General features: G+C 38.4%; 1 protein-coding gene and 1 non-coding gene across 2 annotated transcripts; one reads left to right on the top strand and one right to left on the bottom strand.

The window, feature by feature from the left end:
* Positions 1-1,744: 1,744 nt before the first annotated feature.
* Positions 1,745-15,988, bottom strand: LTA4H (leukotriene A4 hydrolase). The gene is made up of 19 exons (XM_034063066.1): positions 15,804-15,988; positions 14,741-14,871; positions 12,832-12,952; positions 12,270-12,338; positions 11,475-11,579; positions 9,950-10,002; positions 9,652-9,724; positions 9,199-9,339; positions 8,957-8,980; positions 7,885-7,955; positions 7,660-7,771; positions 6,638-6,782; positions 6,431-6,534; positions 5,875-5,945; positions 5,256-5,310; positions 4,302-4,397; positions 3,700-3,782; positions 2,472-2,576; positions 1,745-2,158 (listed from the first exon to the last, which is right to left on the bottom strand). Exons 1-19 carry the CDS (start codon positions 15,957-15,959, stop codon positions 2,038-2,040), a joined length of 1,836 nt encoding a protein of 611 aa, XP_033918957.1. The 5' UTR covers positions 15,960-15,988; the 3' UTR covers positions 1,745-2,037.
* A 227-nt stretch (positions 15,989-16,215) lies between these two features.
* TRNAD-GUC (transfer RNA aspartic acid (anticodon GUC)) lies at positions 16,216-16,287 on the top strand. Its single transcript has one exon. It is a non-coding gene; the product is annotated as a tRNA-Asp (tRNA).
* Positions 16,288-17,317: the final 1,030 nt, after the last annotated feature.

The following is a 17,317-nucleotide window of genomic DNA, read 5'->3' as shown; positions in this document are numbered from 1 at the left end:
CGTGCTTCTTATGCTGGCAGATGCAGAGGAAAAGTGGAGAAATACCTATTAAAATGGTGCCAAAATAAAGTTTAGCAAAACCATGTCCACACAGAAGCTGCCTTTAAAGACAAAACAATAACACCACTTGTAGTCTGTACTATCCACAATAGCGTTACCAGACAAAAGCACTATTATAAAGTGCACTTACCTGTGGTTGAATTATTGGGGGCGATTTTAAATTGAGACCCACAGGTAGGAGTCTCTATGTGGGAGGAGACAGACTGCCCCAGCAGAGCAGGACACTAGTGAAAACCATGCCTACCACCAATGTTTTTTTTCTAGCTCTGACGGCAAAAAAACAGGATTATCTGGCAGCATGAACTGCCAGATCACTATGTACAATCAGTGGGCTTTTATGACAATGTATTACCCAAAACTAGTTATATAAAACATTTCTAAAACGAAGAACAGGAGTTTTCATTGCAATCCGACAGCTTGGACCAGAACATATTAATACCAGGTACCCCCTTCTCCTACCAGAGCCTTGCCTGGGGGCAATCTCTTTCGTTCAGGTGATGCTGTAGCAGAAGCCTGATTAGGTTTTGGCAGTAAATGAAAGGAATTGCATACATTTCTAACCTAAAAACTAGAAAAATTCTTTTTAGTGAATTATCCAGCAGAACTTATCACTTGTTTAGAGAAGCAGCAAGGAGAGAATGAATGGCCTATTAGGTCCTTAACACAAGCCTGTAAACACTTTACATACAAGGAAATTATGCTATTATATTTCAAAAAAGCCAAGATTTCATTGTGTTTATTAAAAGCTGAGTGTCACAACATTCATAAAAGAAATTAAACTCACTTTTGAGCCTCATGGACCTAGGAGTTAATTTTTCAATCATTTTTATTTAAAATACATAGATATATAGGTTAAAGTTGCATGGAAGAACTCAGGATGTCTTGAATTAATAGAATTCAACAAGACCTCTTCATGCCTTAATTTATATTAGAGCTCTCAGCATGAAAAGATTAATTTCTTGGTAAAGTACATAACTTCATCTGCTTGAAAGCTTATACTGATCAAAACTGAGAACAGAAATAAACTGATAGGCTCTCCACTCCCACCCTAAGTAACTAACCCTAAGTTATTAAATAACTAATCCTAAGTTACTAAACCCAAGCCTTGTGCCACAACCTGTATCTGGTAACTTCCTGCTCTGAAACAGCACTTCTTCAAAATGCTTTTTCGTCCATGACACAGGGTTATCTCTGTGTTCAACAGGTGCTAACTGATCATCTCCAGGAAAAGCAGTTCTTGGCAAACACACTTCAAAAAACAATCTACAGATGGCAGCATTCACAACAGCTTCACCTACACCATCCACTTGAACTGCAGTGCTGTAAGAATCATAAGGAAAACAGCACCTCTGACTGTTTTTAAACTTATCTCTAAGTTGTGATATTAGCATAAGGGGAACTGCCCAGAACTGCTAAAAAAGGCAACAATTAAAAAATTCAAACAGGGGAAGGAAAGACTTGGGCTTTAAACCCTCCTATACAGCAGGCTGAAATCCATTTACATCTTCACAGTCCTCTTGGGCCTGTAATAAAAATTGCTCCCTCAAGACAGAAGAGCAAATAAAACTATTATTTGAAAACTTTTCATACAGATCAATATACAGACAAGTAGACAATGTAAAGATTTATTTTTTTAAACTTCAAGCATGTTGCTACGAAAAAGAAAGCTGTGCACAAAGAGCCATATCACTCACCAATTAGTTTTTATTGTTTTCAAATTCCATGACTGACAAATGACTACATCTTTGAACAGCTTTCCTGTGTGTTGTAAAAATTGCTTATAACAAAGCCATTCTCCCAGATACAGAGATTTAACAATTTTTCTGGTTTACCTGTAAATGCAAATAGGAACTACTGAACTCGATTTGGAAAGTTTATTTTAAGCCAAATTAGTACCGAGCATTTCATGGTGTAATCAAGCACACATATGAACAGTTTGTAGTATCAGTCTCCTCTTCCAGCAGCAAGAAAAATTTGTCACTGTTCCTGTTTTAAGTCTTTGCCCACAAGCATTGAAGTGACTGGGTGCATAGAGGCTCTATGCTCCAGAAATGTCTTGACAGTCAGATCTCGACACTTGTCAAAACTGTAAAGGTCCCTGCAAAAGGAGGAGAAAAAAGGCCCCATTACAAGAATATAGGGAAATAGTACAGTGGGGATTTTATCTACGTTTTACTTTTCCTTTGAAAGCCTCACATTAAGGTGCATACTGGGACAGTAAGACACTTTCTACTAAGAAACATCAGCAAGTGGAAAGTGATTCTGAAGATAAGCTTGTTAACAGTATACAGAAAATTCTGTACTGTATCACTTCGAAGCATAACATACATATACAACGTCAAATATTATACATTCCATTATACTAAAAATGCCAACAGCATGAGCTCCTACAATGTAGTAATTGCTTTTACCTGAACAAGGGTCGAGTAAACTTCATCCTGCCCTGATCTGTTGCCATTTTTAGAGCCAGAGGAATAGCTTCTTCCCACTTGGCCTTGATGCAGAGCCTCAGCCATCTGAGAAAAAAAATAAAACCAAAAAAACCTTATACTTTTCAAATTTTTTATTTGCAGTGGTTATCTTATGATTCTGTTCCCATAAACACTGTGGGCAGTGCTGTGTCATTATGGGAATGAGATTCTAGCCAAGTTCAACATAAGATATTCAGTTTTTGACTAGCATGCCACAAAAGTGGGCTTTTCTATAGGATAAAATTGCTTCAAGCTTTCTCCAAAATGGTTTGATCATTTTCTGCAGCTATACATTTCTTCTATATTACAGTGGTGTCCAGTTGCATCACTCGGAATTAGAGTTGAATTATACAGCACTTGTCATATTTGACCTAACAAAAGCCCCCCCGAAATGCCACCAAGCAACTGTCAAGTGCTTGTTTTGCTTTAAAGCTGTTAAGAAATTATTCTTGTTACAAGAAATAGAAACTATACTGTATATTTCAAATACTTAGGGCTTTTGATAAGAAACAAAGAACTCTAAGTTAGTTAAGGCAGAAGTCCTACAATAGTCTAAGATAGTTCAAGCAGAATAATCGTGACTATTGCAAATGTATCCAAGTATGTAACAGTCACAAAACACGCAATATTTCAAGATACTTGTAAAGATTACTTATGTCCTCAACAGTAGCTTTTTTTAACACGTGACCTGTGGGAACACAATGCATAAATACAAACCAAAACTGATCACGATGGCACAAGAATCAAGCCATTTAGCCAGGAGCATTTCCTACCTGATTAGAAACTTCCTTTGGTATGTACTTTTTTTTTTTTTTATGTGACAAAAGTTTTGTGATAGTGAGCATTGAAATGACAAAAAAGTTTCAAGTTGTGTTGAAAAAAACCCCACTGGCATCTCAGCAGAACTGAGTAGGTTAGTCCAGAGACCCAGCCCTGAGTAAATAAATATTAGAAAGATTTTTCAGGCATCTTTGATTCATATAAAGGCTCCCTATTCTATTATCCAATACCACCCACATGCACTTGCAAAAAAGCCCACAACAACAAAACGCTCCCAAAAAACCTGCACCAGTTCTGTACAACAGTATGTCTTAGACCATTTATGAGGCAGGACACTGTGTTTTAAGAAAGCATTTAAGATCAGAAAAATGCTCATATTAGAACAAACCTGAATCTTATTTCAGAATTGTTTAAAGCATTGAAGTCATATACTTGCTGCATTCGCTGGACATGTGAAACTGGAAGAGGAGACTGAAAAATGAAATTGCTTAGTCAGAATAAGCCAGAAGCATACTTGAAGCCACATATTTAAAAATTAAACAGATCTATCCAAGCAAATTGATGATACAAAGGAATTAAAGTTTACTGTAACAAATACTTGTATTTGTTCCTTTCACCTTCTCATTGTATTAGGGAAGGGGCAAAGAATAAACCTTAGCAAATTCCCACATTCAGTACTACCAAAACCTTCAAAACACAATACTCTGTTGTATTTATAGCTTATTTGCTTTGACATCAAACACAGACAAATTCAAGCACGTTATAGTTTTGGTTTTACCTTTCAGTCCAAAATAGTCTGTATGCTGTTTGTTAGCTTAAGAGCCAGACACAATCAGGGAGGCACAGCTGAAGGTTTTAGTAACTATGTATGCTGAGAGAGGATTATCTTTGTAAAACTTAAAGAAAATGGACAACTTAATTCCAAAGCACATTGGGCTCCGTATCTCCTTTTGTGATACCAGAATAAAGCAACCCCAGATGTGCATTTACCTCCAGAAGCAACAGGGCCAGGAACTCAATCAACTGATGAGATGACATTTCCTTCAGGTCTGCTGAGCTAAATGAGCCCAAATCACTCTCTTTTGCCTAAAAGAGAATGGTTACTTAGGTTTTTAATTGGTATTACAAAGTACAATCAGGTGTAATTTTTTTGTTTAGACTATTGAGCCATTCCACATTTTTTATGATATTGATTTGTATTTGTGCAGGATGTGACAAGAAGGGAAAAGTAGGGACTTAAGCTACTATCTGATGTTTGGTATTCTTTATTTCAATTCCCACTTGTTTTCTCTCTAACGTCCTTCTGTTACAGTTAAGTGAAAAACCAAATACTTTCAGTAGGAAAAGTAATACTGAGAAGAAGTTTAGGCTAATATACATGTTCAACAAAAAGCCACAAAGCTAGCTAACAAAAGGAAGGTATGCTGAATTCTCTATTAGTTGTATGAGTTTTATGGCTAAAATTATGAGAAGACTGTATGGTATTAGTTACTTATTATGATTTACATATTTCAGTTTTTGATGAGAAATGCATACTAGCTCCAGTAAAACATATGGGAATTATTGCTTATTAGCAATAAAGAATAAAAGTAAGTAAGAATAAAATCAGTAATGTGGGGATACTTTGGCATTTGTTTTTAAATCAAACCACAATATCAAGGTTTCAAAAACAATATTCTCAACTTGATTACTACATACAATAATAAAAAGCTGGCTGTGTGCCCCTTTAAAATATGTACCGCACTTTACATACAGAAGTCATAGGAAGTGCACAGATTCTATGATAAAAGGCAAGCCTATGAAATGCAAATATCCCTTATGGCCATACCATCACCATAAATACACTCTCAGCAAACGATGTATTTCAGAAGAGAATGGCTCACTTTGGATAAAAAGAGCTAGCTTTTCAAGATACAGACACTTCAGCATCGTTTAATCACTCACTTTGATCCATCTTTGGCTCAAGGCAACACAAGCATTTGCTAGTGTCATGTCATACCTGTCAAATATTAAAAACAAAGGATCACACTTTGGAAACACAAAAAGTTCCTGTAACGTTTTTACAAGAATGCTTAGAATTTTTTTTCAAATGGCTCCATATTTGTCTGTTATAGGCTTCAACTCCATATTGCAATACAGTTTATAAAATATCTATTATAATGAAGCATATTTCAGTTTTAGTTAGAAGCACTTTGTGCACAGATGACACTTGATTCCACGCACTCCTAAAATAATTGGTACTTCTGAGCATATAGACTAGTTTATAGCTGAAAAGAGAATACTGTTGTAACAAACTGGCCAAAAACAAAAAAAAAGACTCTTTCCTGGCAACTTTCAAAGCAAAATGAATTTCCACCAGATGAAAAAAAAATCAAACCTATTAACAGTGACACCTTTTTCTCCTGTAAACACCTATATCAATTTCCACAGAGTAGTAGGACATTTTCTAATCACAACCTTGTGGGAGGACTTTTACCTTGCTTACAGACTGCAATTTATGACTGTTTGGAAAATCGTGCAATCTGGAGAAGGAAAACACTGATTATAAAAGAATGCAGCTTACACAGGCATCACTGGTGGCATTCCTGGAGCATGAAACCACGAGTTCCAATCAACTTTATCAAGAACATCTACCTAAAAAGCAAGACAAATTCTTACTCAGTTTGAAATGTTGTCTTTAGATAAAAGCATGCCCTATGAAACCCAGTATCAATACTGGTTTTGCTTTTTGGGTTTTATTTTTTTTGGAGGTATTTTTAACATCCCTCCAATTACTCTGGAGAATTCTATCCTTCAAAACAAAATATTCCCTTCTAGGAAAAAACCCAAAACAAAGCCAGCAACAAAACCAAAACAACAACAAAACCAAAACACATTCCCTCCTGCTCCCCCCAAAAACCCCCAAACAAAACCAATGAACCAACCAAACAAAAAACAACCCAAAAACCCACACCAACATCAGAATGCAAAGCCATCTTCGTAAGATCATACACATCATATTAAGGTCCTAAGATAAAGAAAACTAAGGAATTGGCCCTTAAAGAAGGTAATTCTTGAGCTATGCCATAGTTCTATGTAACTAAAAGGTTTGAAGCAGTTAGTTTTAAATACTATCCAACCTTATCCTTGAAGTAAGAGTATAAAAACTTCTTCCAGTCCTCCGTTATTACGCTCTTATAAGCGAACTGTTGAATGTAAGCCTTCAAGAAGCCAATGAAGATATCTAGCAGTTACAAGAAGAAAAAAAACCCAAAAAAAACAAAACTGTTTCAGTTTTTTAAATTAAAATGGGAAGCAATAATATATGAAGTCTCACTAACACTTACCTGGTCCTCCAAGAAGTTGTTCAAGGTAAAAAAGCAAAGCAAAGCCTTTCTCATATGGAACAGATGAATAGGCAACATCAGGATCTACTTCATTCAGATTAGGGATGAGGTTAGTTACAGGATTTTTATCTCCAAGAGTATTTATCTGTGACAAAGACACAAGAAAATATATTCGTCTAGGAAAACTAGCACTCCTGCAAATCACTACTAATCCTATTTATAAGGGTACAGTCCATCCAATACTTCCATGCAAAACTAGGATGACCTCATTGCAAAGCATTCTTTTTCATTCTTTTTCCTGAAGTTCTGAATCTGCACAAAACACAGTTTAACTGAACCTCTTTCTCATCTTGTTTTATTAGTGTCTGATCATCAAAGATGTTAAGATAAATCACCCTTTGCTCCAGCTGTCTCAAAGCAGTTAATTATTGTCATGTTTGCCAATCACGAGCACCTAGTAAACTATCTATATTTATCTCTTCATTAACAAACTATTTAAACTACTTGATATAAATGTGTGCTATAAAGAATAAAATACAACAAAAAATATTCATAGCACATCAGGTAAAACTACATCACAAAACTGAATGAGAGGGCTGGAAATATCATAGGCCAGAAATCTGAAAGCTAAGTTTAACTATGCTACCTAAACACAAAACTAAAACAGATCTCCTAGACACAGATTAGGAATACGCTCAATTAGAACACAATACAGAGTTGCAGATAATTTTGATAAGCTTTCAGCTTCGGCTGCTTACCAGTATGCTAAGAAGTATTACTGCAATTTAGCCATACCCAGAACAACTAAGAGAATCTGCAAAGAACAGCTTCAAACAATTTAAAAGGCTTTATCTAATCTGAGTATAGTAGGCTATTGCCTTGGGAAGAGATCCTATACCTTGGAATCAAAGATGCTTATCCTCCATTTAGGAAAGTGTTAGGAAAGGTGAATATACAAGTCTTTGTGGGAAACACACGAAATTAGCTTTGTTTTATATAGGTATACGCTTCAAAATATGTACCGTATTCTGCAGTTCCCTCCATCCTCCTAGGGCTTGAAAGTGCCTGAACTGCTCACCAAACAACCGACCACCAATCCTGCGTTCCAGGTATACAGTATGTCCCTCGTTCAGCCTGGAAATACATTCATAAAGTCAGAACTACTAGAATGGAAAAATTAATTTAGCTGGTTTATTTACAGATTAATTTTAAACTATGATTTGGATTGCACTGAACATCACACCTACCAAAAATGCTCCCATGTTTTATTTGTTACCAAGTTTCCCATCCAGCTGTGAGAGATTTCATGAGCAATAACCTAAAACACAGAAAATAGTGACAGACCTGCCATTTAGACTCCTCTGGAAAATGAACATCAAAACCCAACAGAAAAAAAAAAAGGGATCTCCTTTACTGCATTACATTCCCAGAGCTGGTTAGCATTCCCAGCTCTATAAACTTATCCACATGAATTTTATTTAGAGGATTAACACTATCATACTGAACCTTCTCCAGTAATAATTTTGAATGTCCAGCCTACAAGTCATAGAGCCACAATGATCAACAAAAATAACTTCTCTGGTAGCACAATGCAGGCACTTGTTTGCGAAATCACATTTCAGAATACTGGATCCAAGCCAAGTGACAGACTAGTACTATCTTCCCACCTTAGCAACTCCTGCAATGCTGAGATGATCTAAAATACCAAACAGGAAAAAAAACGGTCACCCCTAGAAGGATAATGATGCATGACAGATTAAAAAGCATCCATGTCAGATATTTCAGTTTTCTTGGAATAAGGCAATCATATCCTCTTTTCTTGTCAGCACTGCATCAGTCTAGTAGAAAGACATATGAGATAAAAAAGCACCCAGAGTACTCAACTTTCCAGAAAAATCAGAATTTACTCAAATCATTATTTCCACTTTAAAGCTACACAGTTTTAGTACTGTTCTGTACTAGAACTAAGTTATAGTGCACAGACAGAGAGAGGAAAAAAGTTTCCAACAAACAATTTCAATTAGATCAATTCAGTTGTGGTTTTTAAACATACCTATACACAGGAGTGAGAAAAAGCTACCGAGCAGCTAATTTCAGTCAGACCCTTATGCGTACAGGCACCCATGTTATTTTCATCTGTTTGTTATACAAAATAGATACATCTACAGTCTTCTACAGCTTACTTAGAACTAAAACTCACTTTGCAAGACTTCTTGACTTACTGCCTTCATTTTTAATTCTCACAGGTTATCTGTTACAAAGGAAGATACAACTTCAAGTTGTGTTCTACTTGAAGACATGAACTTATTTTGCACTTACATTTGATAGTGATCGGTCACCTGCCTGAAAAGAAAACAAACAAACAAAAGGCAGTCAGTTCAAGTAAACCTCAGGTTATACCACTTAATGCATTTCCATGTATGATTGCTAACTCCTGAGAGGCACGAATCTTTACAGTTCTTTCCAGAGGAAACATTAATCCCATTTGTGGGTTAATATCCATCACTTGATGGATAAGCAAGCCCCAAGAAAAAGATGACTTTTATCAGTGTTACACTTACCAATAATGTTGGAGTTACAAAAGTAAGACAAGGATTCTCCATACCACCATAAGGAAAAGAAGGTGGCAAAACTAACAAATCATATTGTCCCCATACATAGGGTCCTGCTAAATCTTCTGCTGTTTTCAGCATAGCTTCAGCCTGAAACAAGAATTCACATTAACTTCTAACATCACTTCTGGCTACAAACACTGAACAAGTAATAAGGTATGGATTGTATACTTCATTCTCTTTCACCTTGGCATGTCCCATATGCAAAATGAGCACAAGACTATATCAATATTTATTTTCAGTAGCAGTTTTGGGTGATGATAGAACAGCAGCATTTTTGGGGGTGGGAGGAAGAGAAAGGGGAGCTACAGATGAACAAAACCTGAATTGCAGCCTGTTCTTTTTCCAATGCTACATGAAGCAGTTAATTTACATTTTTTTTGTTAAAAAAAAATTACCCACCTCAGCAAATTCATAGGCTGTTTTATCCACTAGCTCCTTTTCAGCCCACACCAGTGTCCTTGGGCCAATCTTTCTGTTGAAAGTAAAAATTCTACTAAGGCACTATCAACTAGAAATAATTCTATGGGAAGCTAACACAGGGGCAAAAGTGAATCAAAATACATGCAGTTTGATACAGACAGGTTCATTGAACTTCTAAGACTTTTTAAAATTAGAAACAAGACCAAGACACAAGCAAAAAACCCTCCAAACATTTATTATGATTACTAATATTTTTACTTTGTGCAAATTCACTCACCTGCTTTCTAAAGCTCCAACCACTAAAGCAATCAAATAGCAAGGTATGGGAACCTAATGGAGAACATGGGAAAAAAAAGGAATTTCTTTGTAAAGTGAGCTATCAACACCACTTATTCAAAGAAAAACAAAGGTGTGTAAATAAGAAGTATGCACATTTCCTCCATAGTTTCCTGCCTTATGTTATAACAAAGGCATTGTTTTTTCTCCTGAAGTGATACTCCTTTATCTACAAATACTCATTTCACGGATGTTTCATACCAGGGCCACAAAGTTGTAAGTATAATTTCTGTTTGAAAAAAATCTGCATAAAAAAGTCCCACTGCTTTCATCACTGTTAAAAAAAAAAGTCAGTTTTCCATATTCATTCCAGCTCTGTTAAATGTTATGGAAGACGGAGTTAAGAGATACTGCTCAGATAAACGGCAGTTGTATCACACAGAAAGACAAGGAAGAGCTTTAATGAATTGAAGTAAACAAGAATATTTTTGGATGCAAAAGATTCGGCAAAACCTAAAACTATACATTTGATGTCCATGCTTGAAATTAAAATAAATGCTAAATATTCGTTATTTTAATGAAAAAAAATTCAAACCTACAGTTTCTTTATAGATAAATGCTTTCTTGCACTGCTCTGAAAATGAAAGGGGAAAATACAACCATCCCTATAAAAGTTCCATTTATCTGACTAAACAATGTTGAATAAGTAATAACATGTATGTCAATATATGATATATGTATCAGTATATCAATTACTTCAAATCTCTATGGCTGTTGGGTTGTAAATTCATTTTTACAGAGGTTGCTCTTCACTACATCTCTTACTAGCCTGGACAAGCAGGACCAAATAAAAAAGGTAGTTTTAAGTGAGCTTGGCACACAGAGGTATCAATGAGTTTTATGCGTTTCCCTTCTTTGTCTAAGGAAACGCTTGCTTTTCTAATAAATCAGTCTCACAGTTTTGTATGTTAGATGACGTGGGTGCCTTTTTTAATGCATTTCTCTTTTACTTTTTTTTTTGTTTATGAAACACATGCCTTTTCTAACAAATCAGTCTAATGGTTTTCTATATTAGGAAGTGTAGTGTAATTTCAAATTGACTAAATGTTATTCCTTGTACATGACCACCAAACTTACCAATAGTGTATTTCTAGGTAACATACAGCCCTGGTGTAGTGGTTTAAGCCCAGCTGGTAACTCAGAGCCATACAGCGGCTCACTTGCTCCCCTCCCGCCTCTTCTTCGTCCTCCCTGCTGCCAGAGGGATGGGGAGGAGAATTGCAAGAATGTAACTCCCACGGCAACTTGAGGTAAGAGCAGTCCAGTAACTAAGGTATAACATAAAACCACTACTGCTACCACCAATAATAATAATAATAAGGGAATTAACAAGGGACACATGGATAACTTATAGAAGCCTTATGCACTAGACAGAGGCAAATGTTTTGGCTCCACAGAGAAAGCAGAACTGTATGCACTAGGAATAAGACACCTTAGGTGTCTGCTTACTAGTATGGAGCACTTACGTTCTGACTGAAACGGTATATCTTCCGACTGCTGTCCTCTGGGTCAGGCATCTCTCCATCACGATTAGCACTCATAAGAGCCACCAGCTCTTTAGGAACTGATATCTGAAAGGTTACCCAACTATGAGGAATTCAACTGCCACAAGGGACCATGCAATATACTAGAAACAGTGATAGCAAAAAGAATAGCCCATATTTGTTGTTAAGTCTTCTCGGTCAAGTAGAATGTATGGCATATAGAAAATACTGTCTTAAAGGCTGGCAATATTTAATTAACCAGAAGGAGTACCTCTGACAGAAATTAAAAATTTCACTTTCTTCAGACTACTGAATTGTAATATCACATTGCACATCTCTTTTTGCTTCCTTAAAACAATCAGACTGCTTATGCCAGGACTACAAAGATCCCCTGACTATGTACTCTATGTAAACGGAACATATTACTTAAGGCATATATGAGAGTCATTTACAGTATTTTTACTTTACAGCACTTTTTGTTGTCTTACTGTCAGCTTTTCCTAATTTAAAAACATAATTATTTCCTACGACTGCACTTATTTTTTGATTTTGGAAGGAAAGATATATGTGAATGAAAAATGAGATGATATATCTAAAAGAAAATGGTAAGGCCACAGAAGTGCCACAAGGAAGATAAGTAGGTTTTGGCTCTTACATTAAGCTAAAAGTCAATATTCTCTGGTTTTATTTTTTTGTAGCTGCTGGAATGTGGCCTAGAACAATAATTCACCCACTGTAGTAGTTGTCGTTAGTTAGACACATGACAGGTTCATCTACCTCTGCATGGTAGGTTAGTTTCACAGCAGGTGTGTCTTGGCATGGAAAGATAGCCCTGCAGTGGATAGCCTGGAGGGGAAAAAAAAAAGCTAAAACATAACAATGCTTCTGATGCAGAGGACTAGAAATAAATCAAAACAATATACTGTACTGGAAATAAAGAAAATTCATTATCTGCAAACCAATTCTTCCTATCACTTATAGTTTATAGTAGTTTTCGTAGTTAAGACTTTTCTGAAAGAAATAACAGTAGGCAAGACAGATCAATGGCCACATATATTGATCACACGGGACTGTGTGTGCTTCAACAAGAATACTGGAGAGGGCAAAGCAGATCTGGAATTCTTAAATTCCAAACATATAATAAAATCTCAGAAATGTCCTGACTTATTAAGAGCTTTCATTTAGGACCTCCGATACACATGTAATTAGAGGTTATGGGTTACTGTACTTATCCCTACTAGCCCTGCTCTATGACTCTTTGGAAACCTGGAGGAATTACAGTGGTATGTAAATAAAAAATGTTAAAATAAAAGCAAAAATAAGTAATTATCCACTCAACCTGACACTGGCTGAAGAGAAATGGGTGTTTCTTTCCAGAAGTTTGCTCTGGAGTAAACCATTGGAGAGCTGAAGACTTTGGAGAGCTTTCAAAAGAGATTTCAACAATAGCTTCTTGTCCCCTGTGTAATAAGGAATACAATCAGACTGTTTTGACACAACTCCTGATCACTATCGAAATTCCTCTACAAGGATTTCTGGAAAATAGGTCTGCAGCATTGTCTCAAAAGCACTAAAAATAAGATTAAGTAGCATATTAAAAACAACTTTTCCCTTTCAATTATGATAGTAAAGATTATCTGGTTTATTTGAATGTCCCAAGACACTTCTGGTTTTTATTAACTAGAAACTTTTCCTTTTCTCTCTTTAAGGAGAACATGGACTTTTTCTTTAAACCATTTGGAACAGGCATATACATATATTTTTGTCACAACTACCTAACATTGTACATGTAAGTATAAGACCAGCTTGCTAACAGAAGAACACACACAAACTAAAACGGTCATACTTTTATTTTGTAAGGACATATCATAATCATCACTGCCACTAAAAGCACACAGAAGTACTAGCTTCTGTTATCAGTAAATTCAAGGTTAGGCATGTAACTCTCTGCAATTAACAATCCAGCCACAAATCAGAACACACTTCAGCTAATCAGAGGAGTTGGACACTAGATATGCTGCCTGGTACACATATCTGCTTTATCACTCGCGTTCCAAAGTACATCTTTGACAAGAAATTAGAAAATAATTTGTATTGCTGTAAGGCACACTGCTTACTGAGCAGATTTTTAGTTTTAACTCCTACCCTTTCCCTTTCACTGACTCACTGATTTTTAATGAGTAATACATCTCACACAAGATATAAAATCTTACGATCACAATTCACAAATTCCTCTTTGTAGCTTTTCCCTGTTACAAAGAAATCTAGCAATAAAATTAAAAAACAGAAGGTTGAAAGTCAACCAAAAGAAGCCATGTTTCTGCTGCAGCCTGTTCACCTACTTCACTTGTTCAGTTTCATATCAGATCATTTCCCCAGAAAGGGACTGACACTGTATAACATTCCTTTCTCTTCCACATTACATGTGGTTCTAAACTGCACTAATTCATAGGACAGCAGCAACAGTAGAGGCAGTAGTTTGTATAGGCAGTAACCAGTCTGGAAACAAAATCGTAAGAATCGACATAGTATCCTATTTTAGTCAAACAAGGGAACTTCCTGATACAATCACAGCTCTCAGCTTTGGCAGGCAAGATACCATGGAGTTACAACATACATAGCAAACTGCCAAAACATGTACTGTAATTTGACTACAACTTTTTACAACTTTTTACTACAACATCCAACTTGGGCGGTAGATTATGATTTCTTGTATCCATCATGCTGCTGAAACTCAAGTTCCAGTTTTTAGGGACTTGGTTTAGCATAGTCAATACAATACAACCTTTATTGTTTGAAAACATGTTTCTTTTTAATCCTAGTGATAACCTGCAGTTCTACAGAAATACAGGATCAACCCTTGCACGAAAGAAAGGTGAAGAGTGTGTAACTCTACATGTGAAATACTGTAGCAATTCTGAACATGACAAAATTCAGGCAGTTGAAGCAGAAAGAGTATTACTGATGAGAAGCACTGTAAAAATTGTGATACGCTGCACATAATTTCACTGCTTAATTTAGTGAGTCATTTTGTACACAATGTAAGACCTGGGGGTGGGTACAGAAAATCCTGAAGTCTTGGCTAATGAAAGCCAAATATTAAAGTAATCTACAAGAACACATCAAATAAATGCAAACCCCTATTTACGAGTCTCTCTGCAAGCTTTACACAACGACCCTACAGGCGGACAAGAGGTTTACTCAGTGCATTTCGGAAAACACCTAAAAGAAGAGGCAACGGTGTGTACCTTCTTAGTTCAAAAGGAAGCGAGATCTCCAGGGGGGTCCCCTTGAAACTGTGCTTTTCTCCAAAAGCAAATGTTGCATCCTGTCCATTCACGGTCACTTTAAATACCTGTACGTCTTTTGTATCCAACACCTGTAACGAAGCAAATATGTTACATGCTTCCTAAGTAGTGTAATAACCTTAAATACATGCCTCTCTGAAGGAAAAAGTATTTACTCAGTAGAATCAGAGAAATCAAGTACCTATGTTGGGTACTGGGAACCAGCATTTTAGAAGAGCTGCAGGGACCTCACAAAACTGGAAGGCAAAAAGGAAGAAAACCAACTTCTGACCATAAAAGTGGAAACAGGAGTTCACTAAGTAAACTACAAAGGTGAAAGACTTCACAGTGCTACTGTGAAATGAGGGCATAATGGAAACTACCCTGCCGAGGCTAGCTGCTATGAATCAAGACTTTAACGCAACAGAAGATGAGTTAAAATAATGCAGCACTCTCACATGCAGCACGAGTGAAGTTTCACTCTTTATTGTTAACAGGACGTTTGGGTTTGGGTTCTTTTTCGTCTAAAAATAAGTGCCAATCACAAAAGGATTTTATGGAGGCTGCATGAAGCAAGCCCACAAACCGCAAGCTTCACTTTGCATATAAAGCAAAGCCGAGGAGGTTCACACGTTGTGTGCACCGGTAACTGAGAAAGAAACTGCCACAATAAAACACGTGTGGAAAAGCCGTAAGCATAGATTTCCTTTATTCCAATTTTTTCGGCAAGAGGCCCGTTTTAACGGGAAAATACATATGTAAAATACATATTGATATTCTTCTCTCTAGGCACAGGAAACCCGGGCCGCCAAGCGCTGCTACCCGCCCGTGATGGGGCCGACGGCTGCAGAGGCTGCAGCCCAGGCGGGGGCAGGAGCAGTGGGTCCCGGGAGGGAGCAAGGACGGCCGGCCCGGCCCAACGGAAGGACGGGAGAGGCAGCTGAGGGGAGGCGGCTACGAGCACGAGCCCGGCCGCGAGCAGCGCGAGGATCGCCCCCCCCCCCCCCCTCCCACCCGCCGTTACCAGGCAGCGCAGCGCCTCGCGCTCGGCGCGCGCGGTGAAGGCCGCCGTGCCGCGCAGAGCCCGCGCGCCGAAGCACACCCGGCAGCGCAGGTACAGGTGTCGCGTGAGGCAGCACGAGGGCTGCGCGAACGAGCTGCAGTCCGCCGCCGCCGCCATGTCCCGCGCGCCGCCTGCCCTGCGCCGCGCCCGGCCCAGCGTGCCGCGCGCCGGACCCTTGGAACGTGTAGTCCTGTCCTCCCCGGGACCGGCGAGGGCGGCGCGTGGGGAACTACAGCTCCCGTGGTGCATTGCGGGGCGGGGCGCGGCGCACCGGCAAGCGTGGTTGGTACGAAGGGGCGGGGCAGAGTCACCACCGAGCTGTCAGCGATTCAATACCATGTAGGGAATGCTACGAGTGAGTCTACCGTGTAGGTCCTCGTTAGTATAGTGGTAAGTATCCCCGCCTGTCACGCGGGAGACCGGGGTTCGATTCCCCGACGGGGAGACACCAATGTTTTCTGCCTTTTCTATTGTAGATAGACTCTACCCTCGAAGCAAAACCCAGTTATTTCCGAAATCAAAGCTGTCGCCAGACAGCCTTTGGAAAAGTAGCGCGACTTTAAAACAGGAAGCACGGAAATAAAACACAGGCGTCTCTTGGCTGCCTACCTGCTCAAGGCTTGAGGCAGCATGGGGCCAGTGAGGCTGCTACAGCACTTCACAAGCTCAGCTGCTTAACTGCCAGTATGTGTGAGGAAAGTATTCTCGTATTTAAGTGTCTCAGTCAGCTAAACAGGGGGGGTCATTAAGCCTTGCAAAAACATTCACCATTTTTCTTACTCCCCTGCCAAACCTGCGAGGTCAGAACAATGGAAAGAGGGACAGACAGGTAAAATGGACACATCAGAAGAAGGAAAGTGGAAGGTCAAAGGCCATCTCGTGGCCTGTGGTAATGCATCCGCTCATTTTAATCTTCAAAGTGAGAACGTGAGAGACCAGGAAGCCCTGAACCTGTGCTTACAGTCAACAGACCCCATGCCATCTGCTGCGCTAGCTAGGAGTGCATTGCAAAACAATTGCAACACTTCAGCATCCCTGCTTGCATTTACTCAGTATTGTCAGAAATGCTCTTTTAAGCACTCCCTCACTCCCTTTTTCTTTTTTTTTTTTTATTTCAAATCCTTCTGCCAAAGGGCATTATTTATTTATTCATTCATCCATTTATTAACATTTAAGCACAAGGATGCTAAAAGAGACGTCCTCCCTTCTGCAGGATGCTGAGCAGTAAATGTGATCACCCAAATCACTTCAAGTCAGGAAAGAGCACCACACGTAAACGGGGTGAGGAATTAGGATGGGAGACAAGAGGCCAAGGCTCCCAGCTGTGAGGGGTGCGGGGTGTGTGTGCCTGGTGTTCAGCACAGGAGGCCAGGGGGCTCTGCTCTGGCCCTGACTTTGTGCACTCAGACAGTTTCGATACAATTATATTCAATATATAAAATTATATACAATAATGTGATGCTCTGACCTGGGCA

Source organism: Melopsittacus undulatus, chromosome 5 (assembly GCF_012275295.1).
Source record: "Melopsittacus undulatus isolate bMelUnd1 chromosome 5, bMelUnd1.mat.Z, whole genome shotgun sequence".
Classification (NCBI taxonomy): Eukaryota; Metazoa; Chordata; class Aves; order Psittaciformes; family Psittaculidae; genus Melopsittacus; species Melopsittacus undulatus.
The sequence above is the reverse complement of the archived record's forward strand: the minus strand, read 5'-3'. Positions and strand labels throughout refer to the sequence as shown.

Excerpts from the sequence above, each read along its gene's own strand:
- LTA4H (XM_034063066.1), bottom strand. The coding sequence starts at position 15,959 with ATGGCGGCGGCGGCGGACTGCAGCTCGTTCGCGCAGCCCTCGTGCTGC. Across the intron at positions 8,981-9,198 it reads TTGTAACTCCAACATTATTG|GCAGGTGACCGATCACTATC; the intron begins GTAAGTGTAACA and ends TTTTCTTTTCAG. Across the intron at positions 2,159-2,471 it reads TTTACTCGACCCTTGTTCAG|GGACCTTTACAGTTTTGACA; the intron begins GTAAAAGCAATT and ends CTCCTTTTGCAG.